At 43.4% G+C, this 27,573-nt stretch overlaps 1 protein-coding gene across 2 annotated transcripts; it reads left to right on the top strand.

Annotated features, from left to right (window-relative positions):
• Positions 1-95: 95 nt before the first annotated feature.
• Positions 96-27,528, top strand: LOC102450450 (phospholipase A2-like). Of its 2 annotated transcripts, none has more exons than XM_006112232.4 (4): positions 96-9,918; positions 12,942-13,107; positions 24,006-24,112; positions 26,452-27,528. In XM_006112232.4, exons 1-4 carry the CDS (start codon positions 9,879-9,881, stop codon positions 26,598-26,600), a joined length of 462 nt encoding a protein of 153 aa, XP_006112294.2. In that variant the 5' UTR covers positions 96-9,878; the 3' UTR covers positions 26,601-27,528. The 2 variants fall into 2 exon arrangements, with proteins under 2 accessions (XP_006112294.2, XP_014433440.3); XM_014577954.3 differs by lacking the exon at positions 96-9,918 and adding an exon at positions 9,925-11,158.
• The last annotated feature ends 45 nt before the right edge of the window (positions 27,529-27,573 follow it).

The raw sequence follows: 27,573 nt of genomic DNA, 5'->3' as shown, positions 1-27,573 counted from the left end.
TTTTTTTTAAGTGCACTACCTGTTTCCTGCCTTGCACTACACCTCCTTAAAACACACAAATGAGAGTAAAGGCTCAGAAATTGTATTGGAGTTATGCATTTGATTGAAAAGGGAAATGGCCTGAGAAAAATTAATACACTCTTATCTAGTCGTTGTTCGTGGTGCTCAAGTATCGGAGAGAGATGACCACTTTCTATACAAAGCCTTTTCCTCTTTGCTTTAGGGGCCTTTTAGAAGAGAGAGGATTTGGAGAGGGAGTTTAAATCCCCTAATTTTAAGGATGCCTGTTCATCTTGAATTAGTGGTGGAAAAAGCATAGTTCCCAGTTAGCATATATCATATACTGAGCTGCCCTTCAGTTGCTCAGAGTCCGTCCAGCCTTTGCTGTACATCTTGGACAAAAACAAACCCAACATTGAGAGCGTAAATAATCCTTTTCCCAGTTGGTTAACAAGTTTTAAATCCCTTCATTTCTTGCTGCCAGTTTGATAAAAGAAATCTCTCATTAAAGTGAATTGAGCTGTAATGCTTTTCTGAACAACTACCCATCAGCTTTGCATTTGCTAATTTACCAAACCACACTGAACCTAATTCTCCTGTCTCTGACCTCTGTAAATCTACAATAATTCCATTTCAGTAGAATCAGTCTGGATTTACACTGGTATATCTGACAGTAGAATTTAGCTCCTTTTTCTCTTTGTTGGGCAAACTGAATCCTTTTATTATTCGTATAGCAACTAAGTATGGAGAGATGAAGTTATTTTGTGTTCATTAGAAGAAAGCACTAGAAGAAAATGTATGTAAACATGCTTACACTGATGCACCCAGCTGCTTAAAACTAGTATGTGCTGAGCAGCAGTTTGTCTTAGCTAAACCTTACAGTGTCTCTCCAACCTTTTGGCATTAATAATGTGAAAGATTTTACACAGTTATCTCTGTATTCAAACCAATTACTGAGAGGAGGAATAATTGAAAAAGAAAATGGACAGTTGAAGGACATACTGATCTTGTACAATACTTTATTATATTGTAATGCATCAAAATCAAACCAAGTGCCAAGGAATGACAGTATGTAATCATATATACTTCTGCATCCATACTTTGCATGTGTTCATCATGGAGTTGAGAAATGGAATGGAAGTCTTTGGAATTCTGCCAATTCTCAGCTAAGGGTAGGATCAATTTTCAAAGCCTCTTGCAGCAATAATGTTAACGCATAGTACTCACTGTACTCATGGGCGTTAAAAGAACTCAGTGAGTGCCGTGTTGTAGACTTGGGGCTCTGATCCTTGCCTTTGTGGGAATGGTAATTTCTTATCACTGCAGGGAGCTTTTCAGAATGAAAGAAGGCAGACATGTCTGTGTCTCTGTAATCTGATACCAGAAAGTCACAAGCAACCCAACGCCAAAAGCTGAAATGTCAGCTGCTGCATACAGAGAGAATATAGCATCCTATTGTTTGGTAGTTCCTTTCCCTCTGATGATTCCTTCTTCATTCCCCAACAGAGCCAATATCTACTCCCAGAGGGCAATGAATTCTGTGTAAAGCCTCTTGAGTAACCAAAGAGCTTCCAGTTGGTGGTTTGTGACATCTGTGTTTTTCAGATGTGTTAGTTCTGCTGATGGGGGTGATCTTCTGTCTGTTTCTTTCCTCTTCAGAGCTAAACTTTTGAACCCTCACCATGACATTTGTCTGCTTGGGTCAAAAGGAAAGGAGATGCTGCTATTCTCCCCCCCTTTAAAAAGGCAGAGGAGTTTCGATTGTCTAGAAGTTTCTACCAAGTTCTCTCTGTTGTTATTTAATAAATGGTTGGCACTATAGCGCTCTCCTTCTCCTGAATCAGGGGCATAGCAGTGCAATTTACAGGCAAGATAACTTTTTTGCTTCAGCCAGGTGACTGTCAAGGTTTTGCATCCACGATCCCTTTTCATCCTAAACTATGGGACATCTCTCTTTGTGGAGACAGACGCTGTTTTGTCATGTTTTTCCTGAAGTGTAAATATGTAGTTGTTAAATGCTGAAGCACTCTGTTTTGACATTGTGATTCAGCTATCCACCCAACAGGACAAGATCTGGAGGAGTAAATTAGACCAGTTAACCTACAGACTGCACCTGGAGGAAAGCTAGGGCCTGCTAAGGCCTAACAGGCTGATGAAGTCCAGCTCAAGGAGGATGGGTTGCAGGGAAGTAGCTTACAATCATACCCTGGGAGAAATGTGTGGTTGGGGCTACAGAGACAGGTGGGAATTTGGGCTGGCAAATCCAGAGGAGTGGGGACAGCTAGACAGTATAGAGGCAGCTCAGGGGAAGGCAGCAAGGTTCAGGAGGGAACAGAGGACTGCTAACTGATCTGGAACTCCAAGAAGAAGGCAGGACTGGGATCTGCTACCAGTCAGTGTGGGAGTTTCACCTGGGGTAGTGAATAGGAAGGGTGCCTAAGACTGCTGGTGAGAAGAAACATTGATTCATCCCTGGAGTAGTAATAAGGTGGTGACCTGGATGGAGGCCTGAGCCATAAAGAAGAGGATGCAGTTTCTGGAATGAGAGAGAAAAGATGGATGCTAGAAGGGGTGTTGGCCTGGCAGAGTTAATCCCCAGAACTGCCACATGGTGACGCCATTCACAATGAGAAGAGCCCTCCGTCATTTATTCATTGCAGCATGTAAAAAGAGAGTCCTGAAAATCCCCGTTTGGGTTGGGTTTTTGTTGTTGTTTTTTTAACATCTACATAGAAGTTCAGTGTTGTTAATTCTTGGGATTTATTTTTAAGACCTGAAACAGAAGCCCCTAATTCTGCTGCAGGCTCACGGTCTAAATAGGTAACACATCTACAATGAAAGGTGAGAAAGATGATACAACTGGAAAACTGGAGGAAAAGATAAGGTGGGTAAGACAAAAAGCTGGCTTGTGTATTAAAATATTTCTGGGCCTAATGTGAAATGCTGAGCACCCTAGATTCCTGTCAACTTCAGCACTTCACATAATAAAGCCTAGGAAGAGGTGAAGAAGCTAGAACCTTTAGAGTGGGGGAGAAACTGCTTAGTTATAGCACTAATGTGCAGGCCAAGAGGAGTGAAATTCTGAAGACACTTCAGAATAAAGGGAGACATTTTAAATAGTTTGAAAGCAAAGGAGAGAAAGTCCTGAGCAATTTAGCTATGTTTTCAGATTTGATTAGAGGAATCCTTGTATTGTGTAAGAGCAAGCTTACTATGGGTATATCTACACAGCAGGGCAAAAATGGAATTAAGATACGCTACTTCAGCTATGTCATAGCTGAAGTCGAAATAGCTTAATTTGGCTTTTAGTGCTGTCTACCCAGCAGGAAGTCAAAGAGAGAACACTCTTCCTTCAACTTCCTCATTTCACGAGGAGTAAGGGGGTTACAGGAGTCAGAGTAAGAAGTCCTCTATCTCAACATTATTTCGAAAGAATGGCTTGCTGTGTAGACACGCATTTTGTTATTTCGAAATAACCTCAGTTATTCCGAAATAATGCTGCTGTGTAGATGTACCCTAAGAGTACTCGAACACTTAACATAGTGGGAAGCCAACTTAGTAAATTCAGTTATAAGTACTTTGCAGAGTTCAGTAGCCTCAGTGTTTTTCTGATACCAATAGAAAGGAAGAGATTTTGTAGCTCTTTGGACACTGCTTTTTCTTTTGGGGCAGGGTAATTAATATAGAAATACGGAATTGTAAGGAGTTAGAGACCTGCACAAAGCAGAAAGTGGTTAAAATAGTAGCATTTAAAACATTTCCCTTTCAGTGAAATAAACATAATGAGGGGCATTCCGCTCTGCAGGTGAAAATTAATCATTATTAACACAGTCATGCAGAAATTCCCATCAGTGTTATAGGCAGATTGTCAAAACACCCAAAGAAGAATCAGTAGATCACAGCTCATTCAAAAATCTAGAGGCCAAGAACATTAAAAATCTTGAACAAACTATCCTGGGTTTTGATTCTTCTGCACTGTTTTTTTTTATTATTTATCTGTGGAATTAATAAAACACAATGTATCTAAGATTTAGTAAGGAATAATGGAATTAGAAATCTTATGCGAATTACCAGCTAAAATCTCAGCCTCTGAGCACCAATTTACAGGTCCTTTGATGTGAGTGTAAAATCATTTTTAAGAGGGAAGATCATCTCCTAATCTACTCACCTCAGCCTGAAGCCTTCTCGCTCACCCTGATCCCCTTATTTCTGGCCCCATCCCAGGGCCCATACCACCTCCTGCACTCCGACCACCTTCCCAAGCCTGATGAAAGTGATGGAGGTTGGAGGAGAGCGAGCAATGGAGAAAGAAGGGATGAAAGGAGAGAGGGGTGAGGATGGGGTATTGAGTTTTACACCATTGGAAAGTTTGCAACCTTATCTGGGGCCATTACTTAGTTATGTTTTTAGCTTTGCTATCTCTGCGCTTAAAATATTAAATCATAGAGCTGCTCAAGCCTCCCATTCTAGAGTGAGCCAGAAAGCCCTTTGCTAGGGAATGGGAGAGTGGACATCATGCTGGAGGGAGCTTCCTGTGCCTGTCCAGCTGCCTGTCCTCTGTTGCCTGAGCCGTAGGCTATGCCTACGCTGTCACTGGTGCTGTGATTTGCCACAAGGGCTGGTGGCAGCTGGTGCCCAAATCTGGAGGAGCTAGATCCCTATTTCTGACAGAAACAGACCGCAGGGGAATGGCAGCACCTGCTCCTGGTGCACTAAGAGCGGGGAGTCTGGTTGATGTGGCTCTACTGGATGGGAACTGAAAGAAGGGAAACCAGCCCACAGCATAGGGTGAGAGGGAGTCTGTCAGCTTCAGCCACATCTGGGGGATAACAGAGGGGGAAGAGTAAAGTGTTTTAGCTGCAGCCCAGCAGCGACCACTTGTCCTCCAAAACAGCACATGGATGGGGTCTGTGTAATAACTACAAGACCCTCCTACCAACCAGCCAGCATAGAGATAGCTTGGGGGTGGGTGGGAGGTAATCGAGGGCTTGTGTAGCAGAGAAAGCTATGGGTCAGGGCTGAGATGACAAGACAGACCTGCAAGGGGGACCAGGCCAGCTTGTCTTATCCAAGAAGTGCTCAGTTCCTTTCCAGAGCTAATCCTCTCATTGCTGTAATGAGCACCATAAAATAAAATAAGGCAGTCAAGCCGGGAGATAGTGTAAGCCTGGTCCATGCTACAAAAATTCCCCACATTTGAAGCTAGTTGTGAACAATCGGTTTAAGTGACTATGCTGAGCAATAAATGTAGATTAGGAATAATTGCACTGAGCACTAGGTCAGTTAATTATGATTCAGGCCAGATCAAGTTGCATTCTTCTTTTTGTAGCTTCTTCTAGATTTCATACCCTAAGTATTGATTTAGCTGTGCTAAAACGGCATCACTCAACATTTCTCAATTTTCTCTCTTTTTTGTTAAGGTTCTCAAAAAGCAACCCTATTCCATGTTCATCCTATTTTTCTGGTTCATCTTGGTTCAGTCTCCTTTGACATTTGTTCAGTTATGTAAAATTTGAGGACTGTACTTTCTTTGGTGATTCCATCTCTTTCCTATATGGTTTTATGAGAATCAATCCAATTCCAGGCAGATCCCATTTTCCTTTGCGGAAAAGCGTCCTGCCAATCTAGACGCGCTTTTCCGAAAATGCTTTTAACGGAAAACTTTTATGTTAAAAGCATTTACGGAAAATCATGACAGTGTAGACGTAGCCCAAGAGTTTAGCAAAAATATTTTACAAGGAAGAAAATACTATTTCTTTGGGGCAACATTATCATATGGTAGGAGCATTAAACAAGTTGCTAGCCTTGTGTTCACTCATCTAGATAAATATCACCAAATGTGGAAAAATAATAGCAAAATCTGTTTCCTTCTGAAATATTAATTCAAATAAAGTTTTATTAAATGACAGAATATTTCAGAACTTCAAAACCAAATGTAATTGTCCTGTGCTGTGGAGAATAACCTTCATCAAGGAGTCAATGAAAAACATCTCAGCTCATCAACACTTCAGAGGTTGCTTGTTATTGAGTGTAATGTAAGAACGGGCATACTGGGTCAGACCAAAGGGCCATCTAGCCCAGTATCCCATCTTTTGATAGTGGCCAATGCCAAGTGCCCCAGACGGAACAAACAGAACAAGTAATCAGCAAGTGATCCATTGTCAGCTTCTGGAAAACAGAGCTTCCCGTTTGGTCATTGATGGACCTATCTTCCGTGAATTCATCTAGTTCTTTTCTGAACACTGCTATAGTCTTGTCCTTCATAAAATAGCCTCTGGAAAAGAGTTCCATAGGTTGACTGTGTGTTATGGAGTAGGAATGCTTGAGTATGAATGCAGGATGAAAATCTGCTTGGTGAAAGAAGCCATGAAATCACACTGAGATGCTGTCAGAGTCAATCACATTTTCATTTTAACCCCTTTGGAGCCCTAGAGCTATATCTGCTAGTGTCAGCTATCTAAATCCTCAAGATTGATTCAGAGCATATGACCTGTAATCAGTAATGTTTCACTTGGCACAATGCAGTGTGTCCAAATGAAGCACCATTGACTGAGTGCACTAATGTAGATAAGGCCTACATGAACCATACCTTAAACCACAGTGACTAAAATTGGGCTGAATGCACTGTCCCAATCTATACTGACTGCTCAACATGGGGTCAGCTGCACCTGTGATTATCACTCTTTTGTCCTTCTCAACGTTCTGTGTTAGTCAGAAGCTGGGAATGGGTGACAAGGGATAGATCATATGATGGTTACCTGTTCTATTCATTCCCTCTGGGGCACCTGGCATAGGCCACTATCAGAAGACAGGCTACTGGGCTAGACCAGGGGTCAGCAACCTTTTCAAACGAAAGAGCCAAACTACATCAACAATCAGAACAAGTGGTCAACAAAGAGGCAGTATAAGAATGCTCAATTGCATGATTGAAAACAACTTAATATTATTGATAATTGACAAGATGATATAATAGAATGAATGAAACATTGTACTCATAGACAATGTAATAGGATTTCTGCTGCTGCATCTTTTCACACATTTCTTTGAAGTTTATATGATAACTGATCACATTTAGGTTCATGCATGCATTCAAGCTATATGAGTAATTACGCATTTTAAAATTTTGAATTTTCCATTTTAATTTAAAAAGTTGCATGTATCTTGGGAATGACAGAAAAGCCATATTTGGTACCATACTGAGCCATATTTGACTCAAGAGCCATAGGTTGCAGACCTCTGGACTAGATGGAATTGATGTTGTGCAACCATTCTTATATTCTAAGTTAGGTCTAATAGGTAACGCCTCTGCGAGGTACTACAGCTAGCAAGTGTGGTGTTCAGTCAGGAACAACATCTTCAGACAGGCTACACATTGCTTAAAGCCCTGTCACCTGTCAGCCCCTTTTGTTGTAGGCCCTTCACATAGTTTTCCAGCCAATTTTTGGTTCTGCCTGTAGTTTATAGTGGCAAACGATAGTGGCACAGACCTATCAGAAACCACAGCAGCTCTAATCCACACTACCTGCTGGGTTAGATTTTTAGCAAGAAAAATTTACTCATAACTGGCAAATGTATAGTAAAAATTCTTTTTAAACAATGCTCCACAAAGATGGAATTGCTGGGAGTGAAATTATGGTTCTCCTGATAGACAGACTGCAGTTGAGGACAGATGGAGTTTTGGCCCTTTGCATTGTCTTTCAGACAGTTTTTGGTTCTGTGTACAGGCCACACCCCACTGATTAGTACTCAGGAATGGTGTTCCCCAGTGGTTACTGCTTTTCATAAAAAATTTACACCAAAGGTCCATCTAGCCCAGTATTCTTACTTCTGGGAGTGACCAATGCCAGGTGCTTCTGAATTAATGAACAGAACAGGGCAGTCATCAAGAAATCCATCCCCTAGGGTCTAGGGAGATGCTAGGGTCTCCCAGAGCATGAGGTTGCGTCTCTGACCATTCTGGCTAATAGCCATTGTTTTGAAAAGAAAGAAAGTGAGAGAGAGAGAGAGAGAGAGAGAGAGAGAGAGAATGTACATACATCCTTCCAAGCATGCTGAATTTCAGCTGCCTGTAATAAAATCCAATTTAACCAACTCTGTGTACTAATTGCCCCCATAGCTATGAAAATACCTGTTGCGTACAGATCCATTCAGGCCTACACGGCAAAGAATATCTGCACTTCTCAGCAGCCTGTTCTCAGTACAAGGCAGCACTCTGATGGCTCAGTGACCTTTGCTTTGACGATAGTGAGCAAGCAAATATTTTGAAACAATTAAACAGGGTGGTACTGGTTTACGTAAGAAATGTTCCCTAAGGTGCCACTGAAATCCACCTGCCTTATGAAAACTAAGAATGATTCTAGCTAACCCATGCAGGTGCATGCAAGGGAGAGAAGGCACAAGGAGTCCTCCAATACCTTCTGCCCCCCCAAATGTTTACAGCCCACACGGGCGCCTGCCAGAATAGTAGTTCCTGTACTCCAGCACCTGAAGTAGGTGGTGATCAAATGTTTACTCTGCCCCAAGTGTCCTTGCAAAAGGCAAAGATGGGATGCAGGTTAGTTAGCTGTGTGAGACCACTTGGGATGAGCCTTATGAACACCAAGAGTGGACAACAGAACCTGAGCCAGCATGCTCAGATACTGAAGTCCCCTGACCCAGGCTACGGATGCATAGTATCTGCTTGGGCAATGTTGTGACCGTCGGGCCTCTACCTTTTTGCCCACTTGAGAATCAACCGTGGAAAGTAGGCTGTCTTCGGTTAAGAATGCTATAAATAGGTGCAAGAAAATCAGACACACAGAGTGAATGAGTCCAAACAAAAAGGCCTACTGATTTACCTCAAGGACAGTTACACACCCTCTTGTAGAACAAGATTTTATCTGGACCTTAATGATGGGTATGAGGATCAACTGGTGGACAAAATAAGGAGTGGGCTATTGCTGTACACTCCCTCCCACCCCCTTTTTGGGGTTCTTATGAGAAGACTTCGAAAAACTATCATGCTTAGCTTTCCCAGCTCAAATAATCTCAACCTACCTCATCTTATCTTCTTGGACCCAAGACAGAAGGAGTAGGTTACATCCAAGGGCTTTCTTCCTGAGAGACTATGGCTTGTTCTTGTGGATGGAGAGTGAATATGGGTAGCATTGAAGAAATTAGCTAGCCAGTTAGATTAGTTTCGAACAAACAGGCTGGGTTTATATTTTGCTGTGGCATAGCCCAGAATAAACTCATTTAATTGGTTTATATTTAGACACTCTAATGATATTTCTGTTTGAGTTAATAGTTTCGTAATTTTTTCTACATAAAAATATTCAGTATTAAATAAAAAGGAATGATCTGTAAGAAAAAGTCCCCCTGCTTTCCCATGCCACATCACAGCTATCAAAATTCGAAAGTCCAGATCACAAAATCCAGGACTCCAACTTCTCCTGCAAAGCAGCTAGGAGGTTAACTGGGGTTTGTAGGCAAACAGCTTAGGAACAGAGCACAAGCTTAGAGACTTGTCTAAGAGACTGTGTCAGTCTAATTCCACTCTAGCAGCCCCTCCCTAAAGGAATGATATGCAAATAGAGGCACAGAGCCCTGCCTGGCAGAAAAAGGGGGAAAGGACTGTGCAGCAGGCTCAGCACACAGGGCACTTGAGATTTCAGAGGAGACTGTCTTGCGTGCTGTGTATATGTGTGTGCATATAAAACTTTGGAAGAGATATGGGAGCAGAAACCTAGGAGGAGTGTTATACACACCCACGCTTTGGTTCACCTGGTATCCAGCTGAGACCAGCTCTGCAAGGAGACCCCAGCCACACAGGTTGAGTGTACAAGAAAGTGTGAGAAAGAGAGAGGCATACTAGGTGCTGACAACCCTTTTATTTCCCAATGGGGCTCTGGCTGCTGGTGCTGCTGGTGCTTCAGGCAGGTGAGTATGAATTCGGTAAGGCTGCAGTTGCTGAACCCCTGAGAGCACCTATATCCCTGCCACCCTCCTGCTTCTCCCACTATGTGTATAGGGCAACTTCCCCTGTCACTTTACCAGCCTATGGACTGTATTAGTCTTGCCTAGTTCTACTTGCCTAAGTCAAGCCATTGTCATTTGTAGCAGTGAGATAACTATTAATCATGTTCTTGTTCTTACAGTAAAGGATGCCTGAGTATATATTGTGCCTAGACAAATTCATTTCCGTGGTAATCCTGTAAGACTGTAATTGTTTGAACATGTGTTCTTTTTTATTCTAGGAACTTTTCAGCTTTATTCTGGAAGATCTTGCGTGTTCACTTTTCTTCTCTGAAATACCATCCCCCCCCATTTTTTATACCAGTGACTCTTGACCAAATTATTTCCAGTTCTTCTGACATACTTTTTTTCTTGAAACTTCTTTTATTAAAAAAAACACAATTGTATGCTATATAGCCCCTTAAGCACTGAGGTAGCACTAAGGTTAGAGATCATTACTGTGGTACACTTTGATTAAATGCACAATCCTGTATTAATGCACCATAAAGGTTGACAATTTAAATACCGGAAATAACAGGAAAGTATAAGCTGTCAGATCCATCAGAACTCAGTCTAATTTCATATACAGGAGAGATGAAAATGCACAGCTAGCGGTTAACTAGTTGTTAAAAGTAATCCAGCTGTGTCATTTGGCTAAATTCAGATTGCTGTGGAGTTTCAACTTTTCCAAGGAACTTACAGCAATGTTGATTCATTGACACATAAAGAGTCATTTCAATGGCTAACTGAGCAATGGAATTTATAGTGTACTTGCAAGGCAAGCACGTTAGAGATGACTTCAAATCCTTAAAAGGGCACTAATTTTATCCTGAAATCTAATCAGTGTTCCAAAAAACAAAACAGTAACATCAGACACAACATTGGCCCCTTCTTTGTTTTAAATGCAAAGGGAGAACAGATTCTAAAGCAGCTCATTTAGGTTCTATTCACTGGTTCTTTCTCCCCCTCCCCCAGGATTAACTCTGTGATGTTATTATAATTTATCGTTTCTCCTGGATGTTTCTGTGGGGCCTAAGGCATACTTCTGAGAAAGAAACAGCCTCCCTCTCATTCATGCTGGGTATGATATGGATGCAGACTACCTCGGTGCAAATCCAGGGAAATTTTGCTCATTCCATTGGAATTACTCTGAATTTACCCCAAGGTAATTGAGAGCAGAATCTATCTCTTAGCTCATGCACTTAGCACTTATAGCAAGGGAGTAGGGTTTTCTCTGTATTTTGTAATAACAGAGCTCTTTGCTTTTACCATTAAAATGCTGACTATTCAGGGCAGTGTTTAGTAAAGGGGAGCTGTTGCTTTTTCAGGAATATGTATTTAATCCCAGCGGGAATGGCACGAGAAACAATAAGAAGCCTGTGTAAAACTCTCTAACATCAGTGCAAGGAATGCCTCCTGAAAAAGGCTTCTCCAGTCACCTAAAATGTTGGAAAAGATTCTCCATGTTGTCTTTTCTTTATTTGAGCTTATGCTGCTGTTGTTCTTTTGTCAGAGGGTTCTTGATTATTTTCATGCTTATTACTCTGTTACTCCATGAGGCAAGGTTTTTCCTCTGAGGAAATGTACCACTGACTTTTTATGAATGGGGAAAGAGTCCCATCGGCTGCAATGGACTTCTGGATCAAGCCCTTAGAGAAAGCTATGGCATATGATGCACACAGGGGAAAAGGATTAGAACTGCAGGTTTTAAAAGGAGAGCAATCGTCTTAATAATAGCATCTAGTCTCTACTTCACATGGGCGGTTTAGGGGATTAGTTAATGTTTTCAGCACAGCACTTTGAAGTGGTCAAGTGTATTTAAACAGCAGGGAACAAGTAGTCAGGTAACTTCAGTCCAAGGTTCTTGGTTCTGAAATACAAGTCTACTCCTGTGTTATGCAAAATCCATCTATTTATTTTGGCTTTTACCTTGGACAGGTTGAGTGGTTGAGAATGGATCGAGAGGGAGGGGTGAAAACTGAAGAACAGAGGAGCTGTGTAGAAAGTATGGGGAAAGGTTGATGTTAATGGTTATATGATATTTTAGCATGTGATGTTCATTATGTACTCAGACCAATGGACAGATGCACTGAGGCATCAAATAAATTAAAATAGTACTAATTGCTGCTATTGTTATCATCATGTTAGGCTCCAAAATCCATATTGAATTCTCTAAATAAGAGGCTTGATTTTTCAGAGGTGTGTCCTCTCAACTCCCACTTCAGTCTGAGAGGTGCAACTTTGATTAGGAGGGATACAAGAGAGAAATAAGCATTTCAAATATGGTTATTATTTTAAAGGCTTGCAACTGAAAAAATGGTTTTAAGGAAGCTGCTTCAAACTATGCAGACACATTCTCTTTTGAATAAATCTGAATTTTGTAAAGGCCAACATTAATGGGGTGGCCCTAAAATAAGGCTTTATAAAGGACGGTGGAGGGTATAACCTTTATTATGGAAAAGCTGCCAACTCTTCAAAATCAGCAATGGAATGTTATTGTATGTACTCAGTGACTGTTAAATGACGCAGGCCTTCCATTGCCGATAAAGATATAACTTCACACTCGGTGTGGCTTGTAAATATTACTGTAATATTACTGTAATACAACAATAAGAAGAACGAATAATGAAAATGGCTGTATGTCTGCACACTGCCCCTATCCCAAGGCTGGGCCAAAAGGCACAATAAAGCCTAAAATCTGCAGTGGGATCCTGAAAGAAATCAGCAGTGAAAATCCTAAAAGGTGAAAGGATAAGAGATGAAGATGATTGTTCAAACTAGCAAGTACAAGGTACAGGACAGTAACAAGAAAAGTCATTTGTAACTTGCTTGTATCCATGTGGTATCCTTACACTTGCCAAGGCTAGCAGCATCCTGATGCATTGACTGAGAGGGTACCATTGTCACGGGCATACGTATATTGTTCCAACCCCATCTTCTCTTTGCAGTCTGGAAAGGCGCGCTGGAGAAAACCCACTCTTTGCATACAAGAGGACTCATTGAATTAGCAGGAGCCATATCCTGTGGCACAGGACGCAATGCTTTGGCATATCTAGGTTACGGCTGCTACTGTGGTCTGGGAGGACGAGGCTGGCCTAAGGATGATGTAGACTGGTAAGAAGAACATCATTCATGTGCCTCCCTGTATAGGTCTGGGCTTGCCGCTAAATTCTTCCCTGAGGGTATGTCTGCACTACCACCCTAGTTCAAACTAGGAATAGGAACGTGGAATGAGGTGTACCGGTAGTTCAGAATAGGAAGCCTAATCCAAACTACCTAGTTCGTGCCGCGTGTAGCCGCGGGCACGGAGTCTGAACTAGCGGACATTTTAAAATGGCGGCGCCCGGCAATATGCAAATGAAGCCCGGAAAATTCAAATCCCGGGCTTCATTTGCAACTCCGGTTGCCTACATTAACCACCCTAGTTCGAACTAGGGTGGTAGTGTAGACATACCCTGAGTTACATTCATGTAACCCTTTGCCCCCTTTGCCAAGGGCAAACCAAGAAAAAACTAGGCCTGGTTTGGGACCAAGAACTTAATTTATAATGTGGTAACACAGACACCATTGTAACTGTGTGCCACACAGACACTGAGAACTGAAACCGAGGGCAGTGGTATTGACCAGCACAATCACAAGGACTTTTAATCTCCCATGAATGGTGGTGACAGGGACGCCACTCGGGGGCAAGGTTGTCGCCATCCAAAACTGCTGCAACTTTACTGACTGGGGATAAACACTACAGTGGATGGCGCTGACTGAAAAGGCATCTCATCCTAGGCGAGTGGATGCTTGGCAATGCAGGCAGCAGGAAGCAGGCCCGGTCCTAGGGCCAGTCGAGCAAGGCAAATGCCTTGGGCCCCTCGCTGCTGAGTATTCACCATCCACCGGTAGGGCTGTCAGGTGTCCAGTTTTGAACCGGACAGTCCAGTATTTGAGCTTTCTGTTCGGGAAACAAATTGAGAAAATATAAATGAGAAAATAGAAATGTCGGGTATTTTCTAAATAAGATGTAATGTAGATTGTGATGTAATGTCAAGCGTGTCCAGTATTTTTGTTGAAACCATCTGGCAACCCTACCGGCCAGGCCCGGAGGCCCACTCCCAGCATCCTGCCTTGGGCCCTGCAAACCCTTTGGCCAGACCTGACAGGAAGGGAAGTAGCGGAAATGCTGCTTTTCCTCTCTTAGGGGAAAATCTCATATTGGTGCAGGAGTGACTCCAGCACCTTGCCTTCACCCCATCTCAGAAATGATGCTGATGGAAAAATATTATTGCAACAGGGTAATATTCTTTCCCTTCTTTGGCTTCAGGATTTGTGGGGAAGATACCAAGTTATTTAGTTTCAAAGCAGGAGGCAATGATCCAAAACTTTTAGTTCTCTTAGAAACAGTGACAGGCACATATTTAATTATTTTGTCTGATAGGCTTTTATCCACCCGAGTGACTATGAGCTCTGGTCCTTTTTCTGTAGAAAACTTTTGCCCACAGTGCAGTCCGTATCTGCGCCTTCAGGTTAGCCACGCAGTTCCACCTGCTTATCTAAGATCAATAAGGGTGGCCCTTACACTTACCTTTTACTTTCTTCAGGAAAAGAGGCAGGTTATAACAGCCCATTGAATGACTCACTGTGCTTTACCAAAGTACCCAGTTGTGGCATGCACTTACAACTTTTCTACAAAGCCGGGCCACATGGAAATCAATGGACATATTGACATTGACTTCAGAAATTAACCCTAAGTGGCTCAAATCAAGCACACAACAGGTAGAAGCACCCCAAAACTGTGGTCACTTTTGAAAATGTAAGCTTAGCTCTTTAACTACAGATATTAATGTCCCTTGATTTCTTTGCTTGGTTATGGAAAATTATTTTTAGACATTCTGGATCAGATGCTCAGCTGGTATAAACCAGCACAGCTCCACAGGGTCTGGCCCTAACCATTTTCTTTGTCATAATTGTTGAAGGAATCTTTTGGGTTCCTCTCCCTTAGGACACTGTTACAAAAATCAGTACATGTCAATGCTATACTAGTGACGCTAAGCATGGTATTTCCCACTGTGAGCATAACGAACACCATCAGTACAGTGGTAAAGCCAACTTGCGTAAGCATAAATGTTTAAAATGTCTCATCATTTTAACAGTTCAGGTTTTGCTACCCACACCATTATAAAAGGTGTAATTTCCTTTTCCTTAAGCTAGTCATCTGTGTCTAGTAAGCTAAATATGAAAGCAGGCCTAAATATAGAGACATTTTTTAATCTACAAAAAGGCATCTTTCCAGAGTGCTCATTTAAAATGTTGGTTTCAAACACTGGCTTTGATGCGGTATTCTAGTCATTACATTTCTCCCCTCCTTCCATCCTCTCTGTTTTTAACAGTTAAATGAACAAGTAGCACTCATCGCATGTTCAGAAAGGTGAAAAGACTTCCCTTATCCCCCTCTGCTGGATACTTTTTGAATTTCCCAGCACATCAGATAATTGTTCTTCAAGCTCAATGAGCACACAAAGGACTCTGAGTGAGATGCTGATTGAAATCAATGGAAGTTTTGAGCCTAAACCCCTTTGAGGATCTGATTAGCAAAGTGCCCACCTCACCCACAGCTGGCAGCAAGTGTTTGTGGTGGTGCAGACTCACACATTCCTCGGTACACATAACAAAATTTATTCTGTGCATGGAAGGAAAAAATTGGAGGGAACATTGCCAGTGGTATTCCCTCTCTGCATTGTTCTTATTAATTTCTGGCTGTCCTTTGCAGGGAGTTCACCAATCAGAGCTCAATCCATAAATGCAGGTTTTCCAGCATCTACTCTATGAGTAAACATTTTTACAATGAGTTGGCGTTTGTATTCATCTTCCATTCTTCTTGTCCAGTGCAATCTCACTGGCTGACACTGATTGCATTTGGTATCATTAGGCAATAACAGGTGAAAAGAAAGGACATTTCTTCACAGTAAGTAACCAGCTGAAGTTAAGGAGAAGTTTATCTGCTTCTTTCCCAGGTACTACTTCGGGGGCATCTTGAAGTGATTTAGCAAACTCTGGGCCTGAATCGCCTCTCATTTTATAGTGGCATAGCCTCGGGGTATGTCTAGACTACATGGCTCTGTTGACAGAGCCATGTAGATAAGTTTACTAGACATAGTGAGGGGCCATGGGGGTGCATTCACACCCTTGCAGTCCACATTTACAGAGAAAAGCACACACAGACCCACACAGAAATTTTTGCATACGGGCCTGATCTTTCTCCCTTTGCCTACCTCACTCCTGTCACCAGGCCTGCCAACAGGGGTGGGGAGAGTGGGAAGGGAGCAGTTGCCCAGTTATCCAGTGATTCAAAAGGGCCTTGGGCTCCTGGCCACCACCACTGCCACTACCATAGTAACGGTGGCAGCTGGAACCCGGCCCTTTAAATTGCCTGTCCCAGCCCCAAGGCCGCCCCTCCTGTAGGAGCACAGAGTCCCCCCTCCCACACACACACACACACACACCTTGCCCAAGGGCCTGGTAAATCTATCAGCCCCCCTACCAGTCACTCAGGTCAAGCCCTCCACCACTGGGCTATCCCTCCTACCCTCACTGCTCCTGAACTATTTCTCCCTGCTTCACCTCCACCCACATGACCAGCACCTCCCATCCATCTCCCAGCTGCTGCTCATTCTTTCCTCTCTCTGATCATGGCCTGTGAACTTTTAGAAGGAAAACCAGGAATAAAGTGATCCGAAAGTAGGGAGTAACTGACCCAGGACTCATCATCGCCACTGTAAACTCTCTCTGTGTTAGATCATGGGCAGTATGAGTTGTTTTGTTGAGCCATTAGCAAGTGCTGCAATATCCAATGGGAAAATCGACCCCAATCTGACTGTTCTGTTAGGCTTATCATGTAGCATGGCAGGTCATATTCTAATGTCCTTTAGGAGTTGGGTTGCCACTTTTCAATTATATTACTAGAGTTTGGAATGTAGCAAACAATCTTGTGGTCACCGCTGCTGATTTCATCTGTGCAAGCCCAGAATAAAACCTGGCATTGATCTGGCAGACAGGTATGTGGGATGAAATTGCTGCTTTACTAAATTGGGAGTGCAGAGGAAGGGAAAGCATTCTGGGCTAAATTCAGCCCTTGTATAGTCATGGGAGGTAAACGAAGGCTGACCAAGTGGCCCTGACTCTGCTCTTGCTTTCACATGATTTAGCCTAGTCTAGCTCCATAGAGTTACCTCTGTATGGGATCAGAATCAGACACGTTACCTTTGCTTCTGTTCACTTATGAATATAGGTGTGATGTATGGATAGAGGTTAGAGGGGGATCAGTCACCCCAAATCTAAGGCCAGGAAGGGCATGGGATTGGGCATTGTAGAGGAAGGGCCCCAACTGTGCAGGGACAAGTGCACCATGTGACATGGTGAGCACTTCCAAATTCTGTAGGGGTCGAGAGCCCACAGACCAGAGTAGGGAGCCAGGCCCAGCCCCACAGGGCATGAGCCACCACTGCAGGGTGAGTGCAGAATGGGCTTGCTTTCTAACGCACTCTCCAGTCCCAGAGGATAGAGAAAGCGAGGGCTTGATTCCCCCACCACTACCTGAGAGCACAGTAATTATTACATTTTGCTCATTTTCCCTCAAATAATATGTTAACCAGCTGACCATGCTTATGGACAACACTCATTTCAAGAAACCCAGCCTCTGATGCTATCTCTTTACAAATGATATGCTAATATTCATGACCAGGGCTCGACAAACCACTGAATCTACTCGCCCGTGGCAAGTAGATTTCAGCAGGTCACTCCGTGCGCCCCATTCACCAGCGCTTCGTGCATGCGCAGTGCTGGTCTGGTGCATGCGCAGTGCGGGACTGGCGAGTAGCTCTCGCCAGGGTTTGTCAAGCCCTGTTCATGACCATAAAGCAGTTTCCTCTATATAAAATACTAGCAGATTTACTCAGCACTGCCTGGTAGTGCCAAAACAGAGCACTACTCGAAATTTTTGTGCTTTATCTCTTTTCTGGAAGGTTTCTTGAGAAGCAATCCTATTCCAGGGACATCTTATTTTTCTGGCTCATCTCGGTCCAGTCTCTTTCAATGTTCGCTCAGTTATGTCATTTTTGAGGACTGTACTTTCTTTGGTGATTCTCTTTCTTTTCTGTATGGTTTTATGAGAAGCAATCCTATTCCAGGCAGATGCTATTTTCCTGGCATAACCAAACCCCTTACCTTGCTTTAAGTTATAAGAGGAAACTGTATGCTGAATTGAGTGGTCCTAGCTCTTAGGCTATGTCTACACAGCAGTTTATTTTGGAATAACTGATGTTATTTTGAAATAACATAATGTCTACACTGCAGAGCTTTTTTTCTCGAAAAAAAGGACATTTTTCCACAAAAAACTTCACTTACGTCCACACTGCAGTTGAGTTCTTTTGAAAAAAAAAATCAAAAGAACAGAGGGTTTTTTCCAACATTGGTAAACCTCTTTCTACATGGAAGAAGCCTTTTTCCTTAAGAGCTCTTTCAGAAATAGGCATGTGTGGATGGGGAAGAGGGAGTTCTTTCGGAAGAAGAGGAAGGAGGAAAAAGCACAGGTGCCCTGGTGGCCACTCTGTCCATAGTAATCACAGCTTACTATGCGAGAGTGTCCATTCAGTGTGGACGCTATTTTTCGAAAAAGCGGATTGCTTTTTCAGTGCACTTTGGCAGTGTGGATGCTCTCTTTTGGAAGAAGTTTTTTCAGAAGATCTCTTCCAGAAAAGCTTCTTCTGAAAGAAGCCTGAAGTCTAGACATAGCCATTATTTCAACATCATGTCGAAATAACTGCTTGCAGTGTAGATGCAGATAATGTCGAGCTGGAGGACTTCTTACTCCAACTCCTGTATTCATCATTGTACGAGGAGTAAGGGAAGTCGGGGGGAAGAGTGCTCTTTCTCAGACTTCCTGCTGTGTAGACAGCACCAAAAGCCAAAATAAGTTATTTTGACTTAAGCTATGCAATTGACGTAGCTCAAGTTGCATAGCTTATTTTGGCTTTAGCCCTGCTGTGTAGACGTGCCCTTACTGTTTAGAAGGAGTTTGTGACAAACAGACAAACTCTGTATAGTAGATGATTAGTAGTTTGCTTGGTAGGCACAGAACTAGTTTTAAGGACCAAATATTCAAAAAGAGGTGGGGTTTTTTCTATCTAGGCGTAAGATCAGCACATGCATAACTTCTGTGAATACTTACCTGATCTTGTCCTGTAATTCTGGGCAGGAATTGAACTTCTCATCCAGGGCTCTGTGTCTGGATCACCACAATTCTGAAATCCACCAAAGCCGCCATATGAGCCACAAAGAGGGTGGATTAGATCCAGTCTAGTCTAAAGGTTGTTATGCCACACTCATCACTGTAGTGGCTTCTAGAAGCGCTTTAAGCAAAATATAACTAATATCTGCCATGTGGTGGTGTTTTGGCACCCTTTTGCTAGAGGGAAAATTGTTCACTGTGGGGTGTTTTGGGTTGATTTAAAAAAATACAAGAGAAAGGGAGAAAGGTGTTGCTCTCTATGTTGGAGAAGACAGAGTCAAAGAAATGTACCTTACACTTAGAGCAGGAAGTGGTGAGGTTTGTGATGGCTCTTTATTCTTGGGCAAGTTCATTCCACAGTCTCAGACTAGACCCTGAAAATTTTTTGTCTCCTGCATCAGCAGGCTCTACTCTTATCATATAGGTTCCATCGTGCCAGATGGAAAATGCTATAAATCATGGTCTTCATCTCAGAGCAATAATTGATCTTTTAGAGGCCCTAGAACCAGGCCATTGAGGGCCTTGAAGACAAAAACCAAGAGTTAGAACTTGATGCAGTGTTTTACGAGAAGCCAGTGCACAAAGCAGAGGATGAGTCTGATGCGCTTGAAGTATCCCATGTGGCTGAGTCAATGTGCTGGAGCAATCTGTATTAGCTGGATTTTCCTATGTGCTGAAGACTTCATGCCCAGGTATATCACATTGCTGGAATCCAGACCATGAAGAAGTAGAAAATGTCTACCAAACTTGAAGTGAATGGGACAAGAGAGTCTTGACTTATTGCACTCTGAAATAAAGAGAGTCATCACAGAGATGTCTTCTAATTGTTTTTTACCATTTTTGTTGGGCGGTGAGGGAAACAACACCCGAGAGATAAAGCCAACATTAATGGACTCTCCTAGAAGTTGCGAGAAGACTCACAAGGCTTTGATGGAACAAGGGACATACTCCACCTATGTACCCTCCCCCCCCCCGACTCTGACTTTATACCCTTCATGGGTGGCACTCCCAAGACCACTTATTCTCTGCTGCTTTAAAAACTTACACACCTGAATCTGGGACAATGCCGGTTACGTATACTATACATCTCACAAACTGTGTAAACTGATGCTTGTAACTTCTCATGATCAAAGCTTGACAGAGCTACAATGCCTTCCTTTTTAACTTGTATCTTGTAAACTTCATCTGAAACATGAGTTTTCATAAATTTTTTTCTTTCTGGGGATTGTTTGTGAGCTTGTCCTATTTACTCTGCAAGTTCCTTAGAGCAGAGATGTAGGCTATCCGTGTTCTCTGATCTGCGGTGCTGGTTATCCTTAGCTATGCATTGTTCTTTAGAGAACCCAAATAAATCAAGACCCTGCCACAAAGAGCTCACAAGACCAAATAGCACAAGACAAACCCTCTGAATTTCAGCATCTCAGCGTCCTGCGGATTTCTGGTAGGCTTTGCAAACTGCCCTGAGAGGCTTTGGGCTCTTTGCTAATGGGGGTCCAGTCTTTTGCAACCGCATTCTGCCTCTCTCTCCCCCTCTGTCTCTCTGTAGGTTGGAGTTGCTTGCACATTGTGAGACCTGTGGAGAGAAGTTTCATTAGTACTGGAGCCTTGCTGTGTTTTCTGCTGTGATTTTTGGCTGAAGGCGGTGACATTTTGCCTAAATGGCACCAAATTCAGTGGCTCTGCTGCAGAAGGCCTTGTACGGGTAGCCAGGGGTCCATCATTGTATTTCCTACCTGTGCCCTGGAGCTGGAATTACAGTGCTTACTCTCTACACACCGTTCCATGGAACCAGGCAGCAGGAGGTAGGGGAGCCACAGAGGTCATCTGACTTACAGCCAGGGAGCGAGGAGAGCCTGGGGTGGACACTGGGTGAGAATGATCCCTGGACAACAGTGATGCAGCCATGGCAAAGGGACCAGCGCTGCAGAACCCCTCTCCCTTTCTGAGCCAGGCCAGCTGGAAATTGTAGCAGTATCCAGATCCAGGAAGAGTGGAGCAGGACCTCTGGAGAATATGGCAAGAAACAGAGGCAGGGATAGGACAGGGACCCTGGGAATCATAAGGATCCTCTGGAGATATTCATGAATGAAGTTACACCTGGGTGTATTTTTGGTCCTGGTCCATCATAGAAAAAGTCATGGACCAAAATCTCCTTAGTGAGTATTCCTTGCAGTGATTATTTCCTCACACTGTCTTTCTTTACTCTGTTCTCTCAGCCACTAAGCTCTTCTCCCTGGCTCCACAGGCCTTGTTTGGTTCCTCCACTGCTGGTCTGTTCCAGTTGGTCTCAGTATTCGTACATTTCCACCACCACCCCTTGTCTCAGCTAAATGTTTGTCTCACTGGCTTCAAGCCTCTGCTGCTGATTCTGTCACCATGCTCGGCTGTGAGAAATCTCTGTTCTCATTTATACTGTTCCCTGGCAGACACTTACAAACAACATCTTGTCCCCTCACACTAAGTCACATAGATTTAGCATGCTGAGGAAACACTCCTATGACTCCAGTGAGACCGCTGGATCAGACCATTGCTTCCCAAACTACGGCTTTTATTTTCTCTCATGCAGCAAGAAGACCTGAACCCAATTCTTGGATCCAAAGCCTGCCCCCACCCGCAGTCTCTGGGGAGAGCTGGAACCTGAACCAGGATCTGGATTGGCATTTCAGAGCTCTGCCTCCTGCCCAACAATCCCCTATAATGGGTCAAACCCAAACCCGGGATCCAGATACTGGGGTCTTTGAAATCTGGATCAGAATTTAGCAGCTTGGTCCTATTTCTAGTATTTAGTACAGATACATCAGCCAGTGAAAGCTCAGGGAGACCTGGGAGCCTCTTCTAACATACACAAACAGGTAAAACAGTTGGGAATGGGCTGCTGTCCCCATGAACCTGTGCTAAGTACTGGCCAGAGAATTGTTGTGCTTCTTTAGTTGAAGAAAGTGCTTTAGTTGAAGGTGCTTTGTTGACAGCACCCACCACCCTGCCCTGTTGTTTCAGTTACAGATGGGCCTGAACCAACACCTTGGAACCCAGCACCTTTTAGTCTTTGGGGTAAAGTCCAGGTTGGGATTCAAATGTTTTGGCTCAGGCCTTTCTCTTATCAGTGACAGATCCTGGTTGGGAACATCCTGATGGAACTGGGAGAACTGGCACTAAAGGACAAGGACTGTCTGGCTCTGACAAAACCCATGGGGAGAGGAGGTTATCAGTATTGTAACTCCCATGATGCTTTCGCCCTCTCTCATCTGCTGCTGACCAAAGAGATCACTGTATATCAACTGATCTCACAATCAGGATGTAGAGTAGGAAGGGGGACTGGAACAGCGCCCATCCTCTTCTCACCCTCCCCCCGGGCTTAGGGGGTCCAGCTGCTCCCCATTGCTGTCTGGTGAAGTGAGGACTCACCAGGCAGGGAAATCGAAAGACAGCAGCAGGAAGAGCCAGTATTTGGCTGGGTAATCCGAGGACTACCAGCATTTTCTGCCAGTGGGTAGAATGGGAACCAAGGCAGATGGGGTAGAAGAAATGCCAGCTGGGAGTCTCCCATTCACCTTTTTTTCTTATCCAGCTGACTCTCCAAACTCTACTGTGAAGAGGGGAATAGCGACAGAGCCCTGACTACCTTCCCTGCCCTGAAGGGGAGCGGGGATGACAGAGAGTAAAGCAATACTCTGCAACCTAGAGACTCGGCTGAAATGTTCTGATCTAAAATACAAGCATAGTCATGGAAGGTGTCACATTTCACCTTTTAGTATTCTGCCCCTGGCTGATGGCCTACTTGGCCATTGAGGTGAAGTAAGAACATAAGAACGGCCATACTGCATCAGACCAAAGGTTCATTTAGCCCAGTATCCTGACTTGTGAATATGGCCTATGCCAGGTGCCACAGAGGGAATGAACAGAACAAGTAATCATCAAGTGATTCCTCCTGTGACACTCATTCCCAGCTTCTGGCAAACAGAGGCTAGGAACACCATCCCTGCCCATCCTGGCTAATAGTCATTGATGGACCTATCCTCCATGAATTTATCTAGCTCTTTTTTGAACCCTGTTACAGTCTTGGCATTTGCAATATCCTCTGGCAAGGAGTTCCACAGGTTAACTGTGCATTGTGTGAAGAAATATTTCCTTTTTGTTTGTTTTAAATCTGATGCCTATTAATTTCATTTGGTGCCCCCTAGTTCTTGTGTTAGAGAAGCTTTTGGGCTGAGAATACTTGATGTATATAGTGCTTTGGCTACTTCCTGCCCAGGCATGTCTCCTAAACCAGGAGTGCAAGGGAGTCTAGAATAGATCTCTACACTGGCTGGGAACATCTTGTACAGTGCAGATGTTCTCTGGGGTGGTAAATCTACTACCCTTGAGCAAGAAAGAATCAGACTCATGCCCTCCCAAAGTCTTTGCCTGGATTAAACAGTCATGGAAGGAAGTGTTGACAACACAAGTTCATACGCACCTATAAGTGACTGTGAGAAATGGCGGCATAACCTAGTTTGCACCTCTGACTTGATTTCTGCAGAATGTTTATGATAAAATCTAAAAGGCTGTTCGTTTTCACTGCAATGATAAAACGTGTCAGAACAGGAGAGAATTTCCCCTCCAGACTAAGAAAATAGCGTGTGAACAGAGGTGCAGGTAGTTTTGCATGGCTACATAATTCCTGGTGCATTCTAGAAAATGCCATGAGACAAACCCACAGAAAGTAACAGACCAAACTCAATCTCTTTGTTATGGAAAGGTGCTGTCACAAGCATGACTGCTGCTATGACAAGGCAGAGCGGGAAGGCTGCAACCCCAAGATGCTGAGATATGAATGGACTTGTGAACGCAACACCGTGGTGTGCAGTAAGGAAATGACTCCACTTTCCTTTTGTGCTTTAGATGATTTATTCCATTCCCTGTACATTAGGAGCACAGACTGGCATGAGCACTTTATGTACCATAAGTTTAACACGGTATATGGTGAGCTGGATTTTAAACTACCGTATATACTTGATCATAAGCCCATTCGTTCAAAAGCCACCCCCAAGTTAAAAAATATGTAAAAATCACAATGACCCATTCATAAGCTGACTCTATATTGGTGGTTTGCAAACTTCCAGTCCCCTCAGCATAAGCTGCTGACACCTCGGGATGTTTTGTGTAGCATCTACAGGTACAGAGCTTTTCAGCTCCCATTGGCTGCTGTTTGCTCCTATTGGGTTGCTACTTCCTGCCACTCCTATTGACCCGTAACGGCGAACAGCAGCTACTGGGAATTTAGGGGCTCTTTGCCTGCAGACACTCCATGTATATAAAATGTCCTGGTGCGCCAATAATTTGCCCTGCTGGGCTGGGAACTAAGTTTGCTGACCCCCGCAAGTTAAAAAAAAATTGGTAAAATTGGTAATAAGCTGATCCCTGCTCTTTACTGCATCATTTTTTACCAGGCTTATGCTCGCGTATATAGGGTAGTTGTTCAGACAACTTCTGTTTAAATTCATTTTGTTTGGGGTGGGCGCTGCAAATGGAGCAGGAGCATTTAAAAATATTTTCTAAAACCATGGTTCTCTCTCCATGGCCTCAGCTCCTCCCAAACTCCTTTAATCCCGTTGCTGCAGATCTTTAACTATGGAGGGACTCTGTTGATGTAGCAGGTCAAATTCAACCCAAATATGTGGGGGTAGGCTGAGGGAGTACTACATTCAGGTAAAAATACCTGTGGCTTGTCTCTACTATGATTTTACTTGGCGTTAGTTTACTTGATGTAAAAACACACCCACTTTTGAGGTGAAAGAACTGCCGTGGCGTAGCTATGAGGCACAGAAGTAAGTACACTAAACACATAGGTGAATGTTGTGTGAGAATGCCCTGATTCATGGTTGCTACAGTCATATGAGCAAACATGAGTTAAATAGAACTGAGCTAACTCTATGGTAAGCCATAGTAATGCCCAGACAGCTTCCCCTAGCCATTTTCGAATGCAGCAGCCAGCAGCTGCTGGCCTCTTATAACCCCAGGGGAGATTTGTGGGGGAAATACTGCATGCTTTCTCCTTATGGCAAATCAACTGCCCTAACCTAGAGCATAGCAGTCCTTACTGGTACAGGGAGGTGTTATGACTGACTCAATACAAATGGGAGGGAATAATGATTTAATGCCAGGAAATGCTATAGAAGTTTATTCGAACAATGGAAAGGGAAATTAAAAAAGTGGAGCTGTTTGCATTGTGCCATACTTGGGCTGTGTGGGTAAATACCTCACTTGTCAGCAGCTGATTCATACATACAAATATTTACAGTGGAATGAAATGGAAACTCCTTTTGCTGTGGGATTTATTTCTCCCCCTCCCTCCTTTTGCTGCTACCGTGCAATTTTGTTTGCTGAACGAAAAAAGGAGATACCATTTTCTTCTGAACAAACGCATTTCAGAATGTGCTTTTCTCTGTCATCTCCCTGTCTGCATGTAAGAATTGTATTCAGTAAACATTCAAAATCTATGAGGTATTGCAAGCTGTGAAACAGGCGCCAGGCTAAAATGCCACACGAACTGCTCTAAGGATAGTAAACTGAAGGTCCTGGGCATGCTCCAGAGACTAGAACTCAAGAGGCAGAGGGCAAGGCAAAAACAGAAAAATGGGGCTCCTTCAATCACCACAGCTGAAGGTGCGGCATTCTGTTCTGCCCGTGCAAACCCACCAACAGCAAAGGGGATGTCCTGGGGCTACAGAAAGTCTAATTTGGCCTGCAGATCCTTTATGACTAGTTATGGTGTGTGAGAAGGAAGTAATTCAGCTTGACTCTCCGATGCATGTTGAATTTCCTGGGCTGAGAACTAAGAAAAACACCTTCATTTGTGTGAACTGAGCCAGCTTCCAGAATAGAAGCAAAGTTTAATATACGCAGCTTTTTTTGGAAGAGGTGGAAGAAGAGGAGAAACAGCATGAGGGATGTCTATAATAAGTACAAAGTGAAAGACTGGTTAAAAAAAAGATGTAGGTGCAAATTTTCAAAAAGGCCACTGAATTTGGGTGAAAACAGAGGCCCTCCACCCTTTTGAGCACTTTGGAAAATACATGCATTCAGTGAGTATCACACGGCAGGCATCGTTTTCTGGCCACTGGCCATTTGCCACTAGCTATTGCTATCTGATGTGCATGGTTGTATTTGAACTGTTCATCCTCTGTTGTAACTTTCTTTTTCAGATAGGCTGACAGACCGATGCCAAAAAATGGTGTGCCAATGTGACCGAGAAGCAGCCAGATGTTGGGGCATAGCCCCTTATAACCCCCACTACGTCCTCTGGCCAGATTTCTTGTGTGGACAGACTAACCCCATGTGCCAGTTGACTTAGATATTGAGGGGCAAGACTTATCTTCTGGGGACATTTTTCTATTTTCTAAGATACCACAATAAAATTGTTCATCTTTGATCAAGACTGATGAGGGGGCTAGAGAATTTCTGCCAGAATGCTGGTGGCCAGGAGAGAAAAAGGAGTGGTTAGGCACCTCCTTGGTCTTTAGAAGTAAGGCTCAGGGCCTGCCCCCAACCCGGCTTCTTTAGTTGAAGAGGGCCAAAGGCATCTAATAGCACACCACAGCAATACTGAACACTGCAGTTACGGAGAGAAAGAAAACATGTTGGCAGTAGCCACTGGCACGCTGTCCTTTCACGTTGCCTTATACTGAGCCCCCATACATTGTGGAAAGCATGGGAATGCTCTGTTTGGTTGTCATTAATACCCACTGATGGCTACACTGTCCATCAAAGACTCAAAATGGCTGACGTCGGAAGTGCAGAAGCCATCTTTAAGTCTAGGGGCTCCTGGAGATGGATAGATAGGAGTCCCTCATTTCCTCTATCACAAGAGGCCATCTGCATAAAGATGTGGTGGTTACTTCTCTTTAAAAAGGAATCCGGACTCCAGACAGGAACCCTGGTCAGGGCAAGAATTGAACATTTGTCACATTTTTGTGTCTCTGAAAGTACTGGCCCATAGTGTCCTCTTTTTCTCATCTTCACACAGCTAGGAACACCTCTGAGAAGAACTTCAGAGTTGAGAGGAGAGCACATTTGCCTTTTGGGTACTCATCAAATCCTGGACTCACCAGAGTGTATAGGGTCCACTGCTCCACATTTTAGATCCTGATCTGTATCTGTCCTGTACGATCTTGGCTTATCCCACTTTCGCAGCAGTATATGATTGCCTTCAGAAATATTAAACCATGACACTAAGAATGTAGACAGCATTATTCATGTTAAAGAAACCATGTAAAGTTTTTCATTCTGCTCTTAGTTGTGTTCTTTATTTTTGGGTCTCTACCTCA

The sequence above is a fragment of the Pelodiscus sinensis genome, chromosome 1 (genome assembly GCF_049634645.1).
Source record: "Pelodiscus sinensis isolate JC-2024 chromosome 1, ASM4963464v1, whole genome shotgun sequence".
In the NCBI taxonomy this organism is placed as follows: domain Eukaryota; kingdom Metazoa; phylum Chordata; order Testudines; family Trionychidae; genus Pelodiscus; species Pelodiscus sinensis.
This window is presented reverse-complemented; position numbering and strand designations above follow the sequence as displayed.

Excerpts from the sequence above, each read along its gene's own strand:
- LOC102450450 (XM_014577954.3), top strand. The coding sequence starts at position 11,011 with ATGTTTCTGTGGGGCCTAAGGCATACTTCTGAGAAAGAAACAGCCTCC. Across the intron at positions 11,159-12,941 it reads TACTCTGAATTTACCCCAAG|TCTGGAAAGGCGCGCTGGAG; the intron begins GTAATTGAGAGC and ends TTCTCTTTGCAG. Across the intron at positions 13,108-24,005 it reads CCTAAGGATGATGTAGACTG|GTGCTGTCACAAGCATGACT; the intron begins GTAAGAAGAACA and ends TGTTATGGAAAG.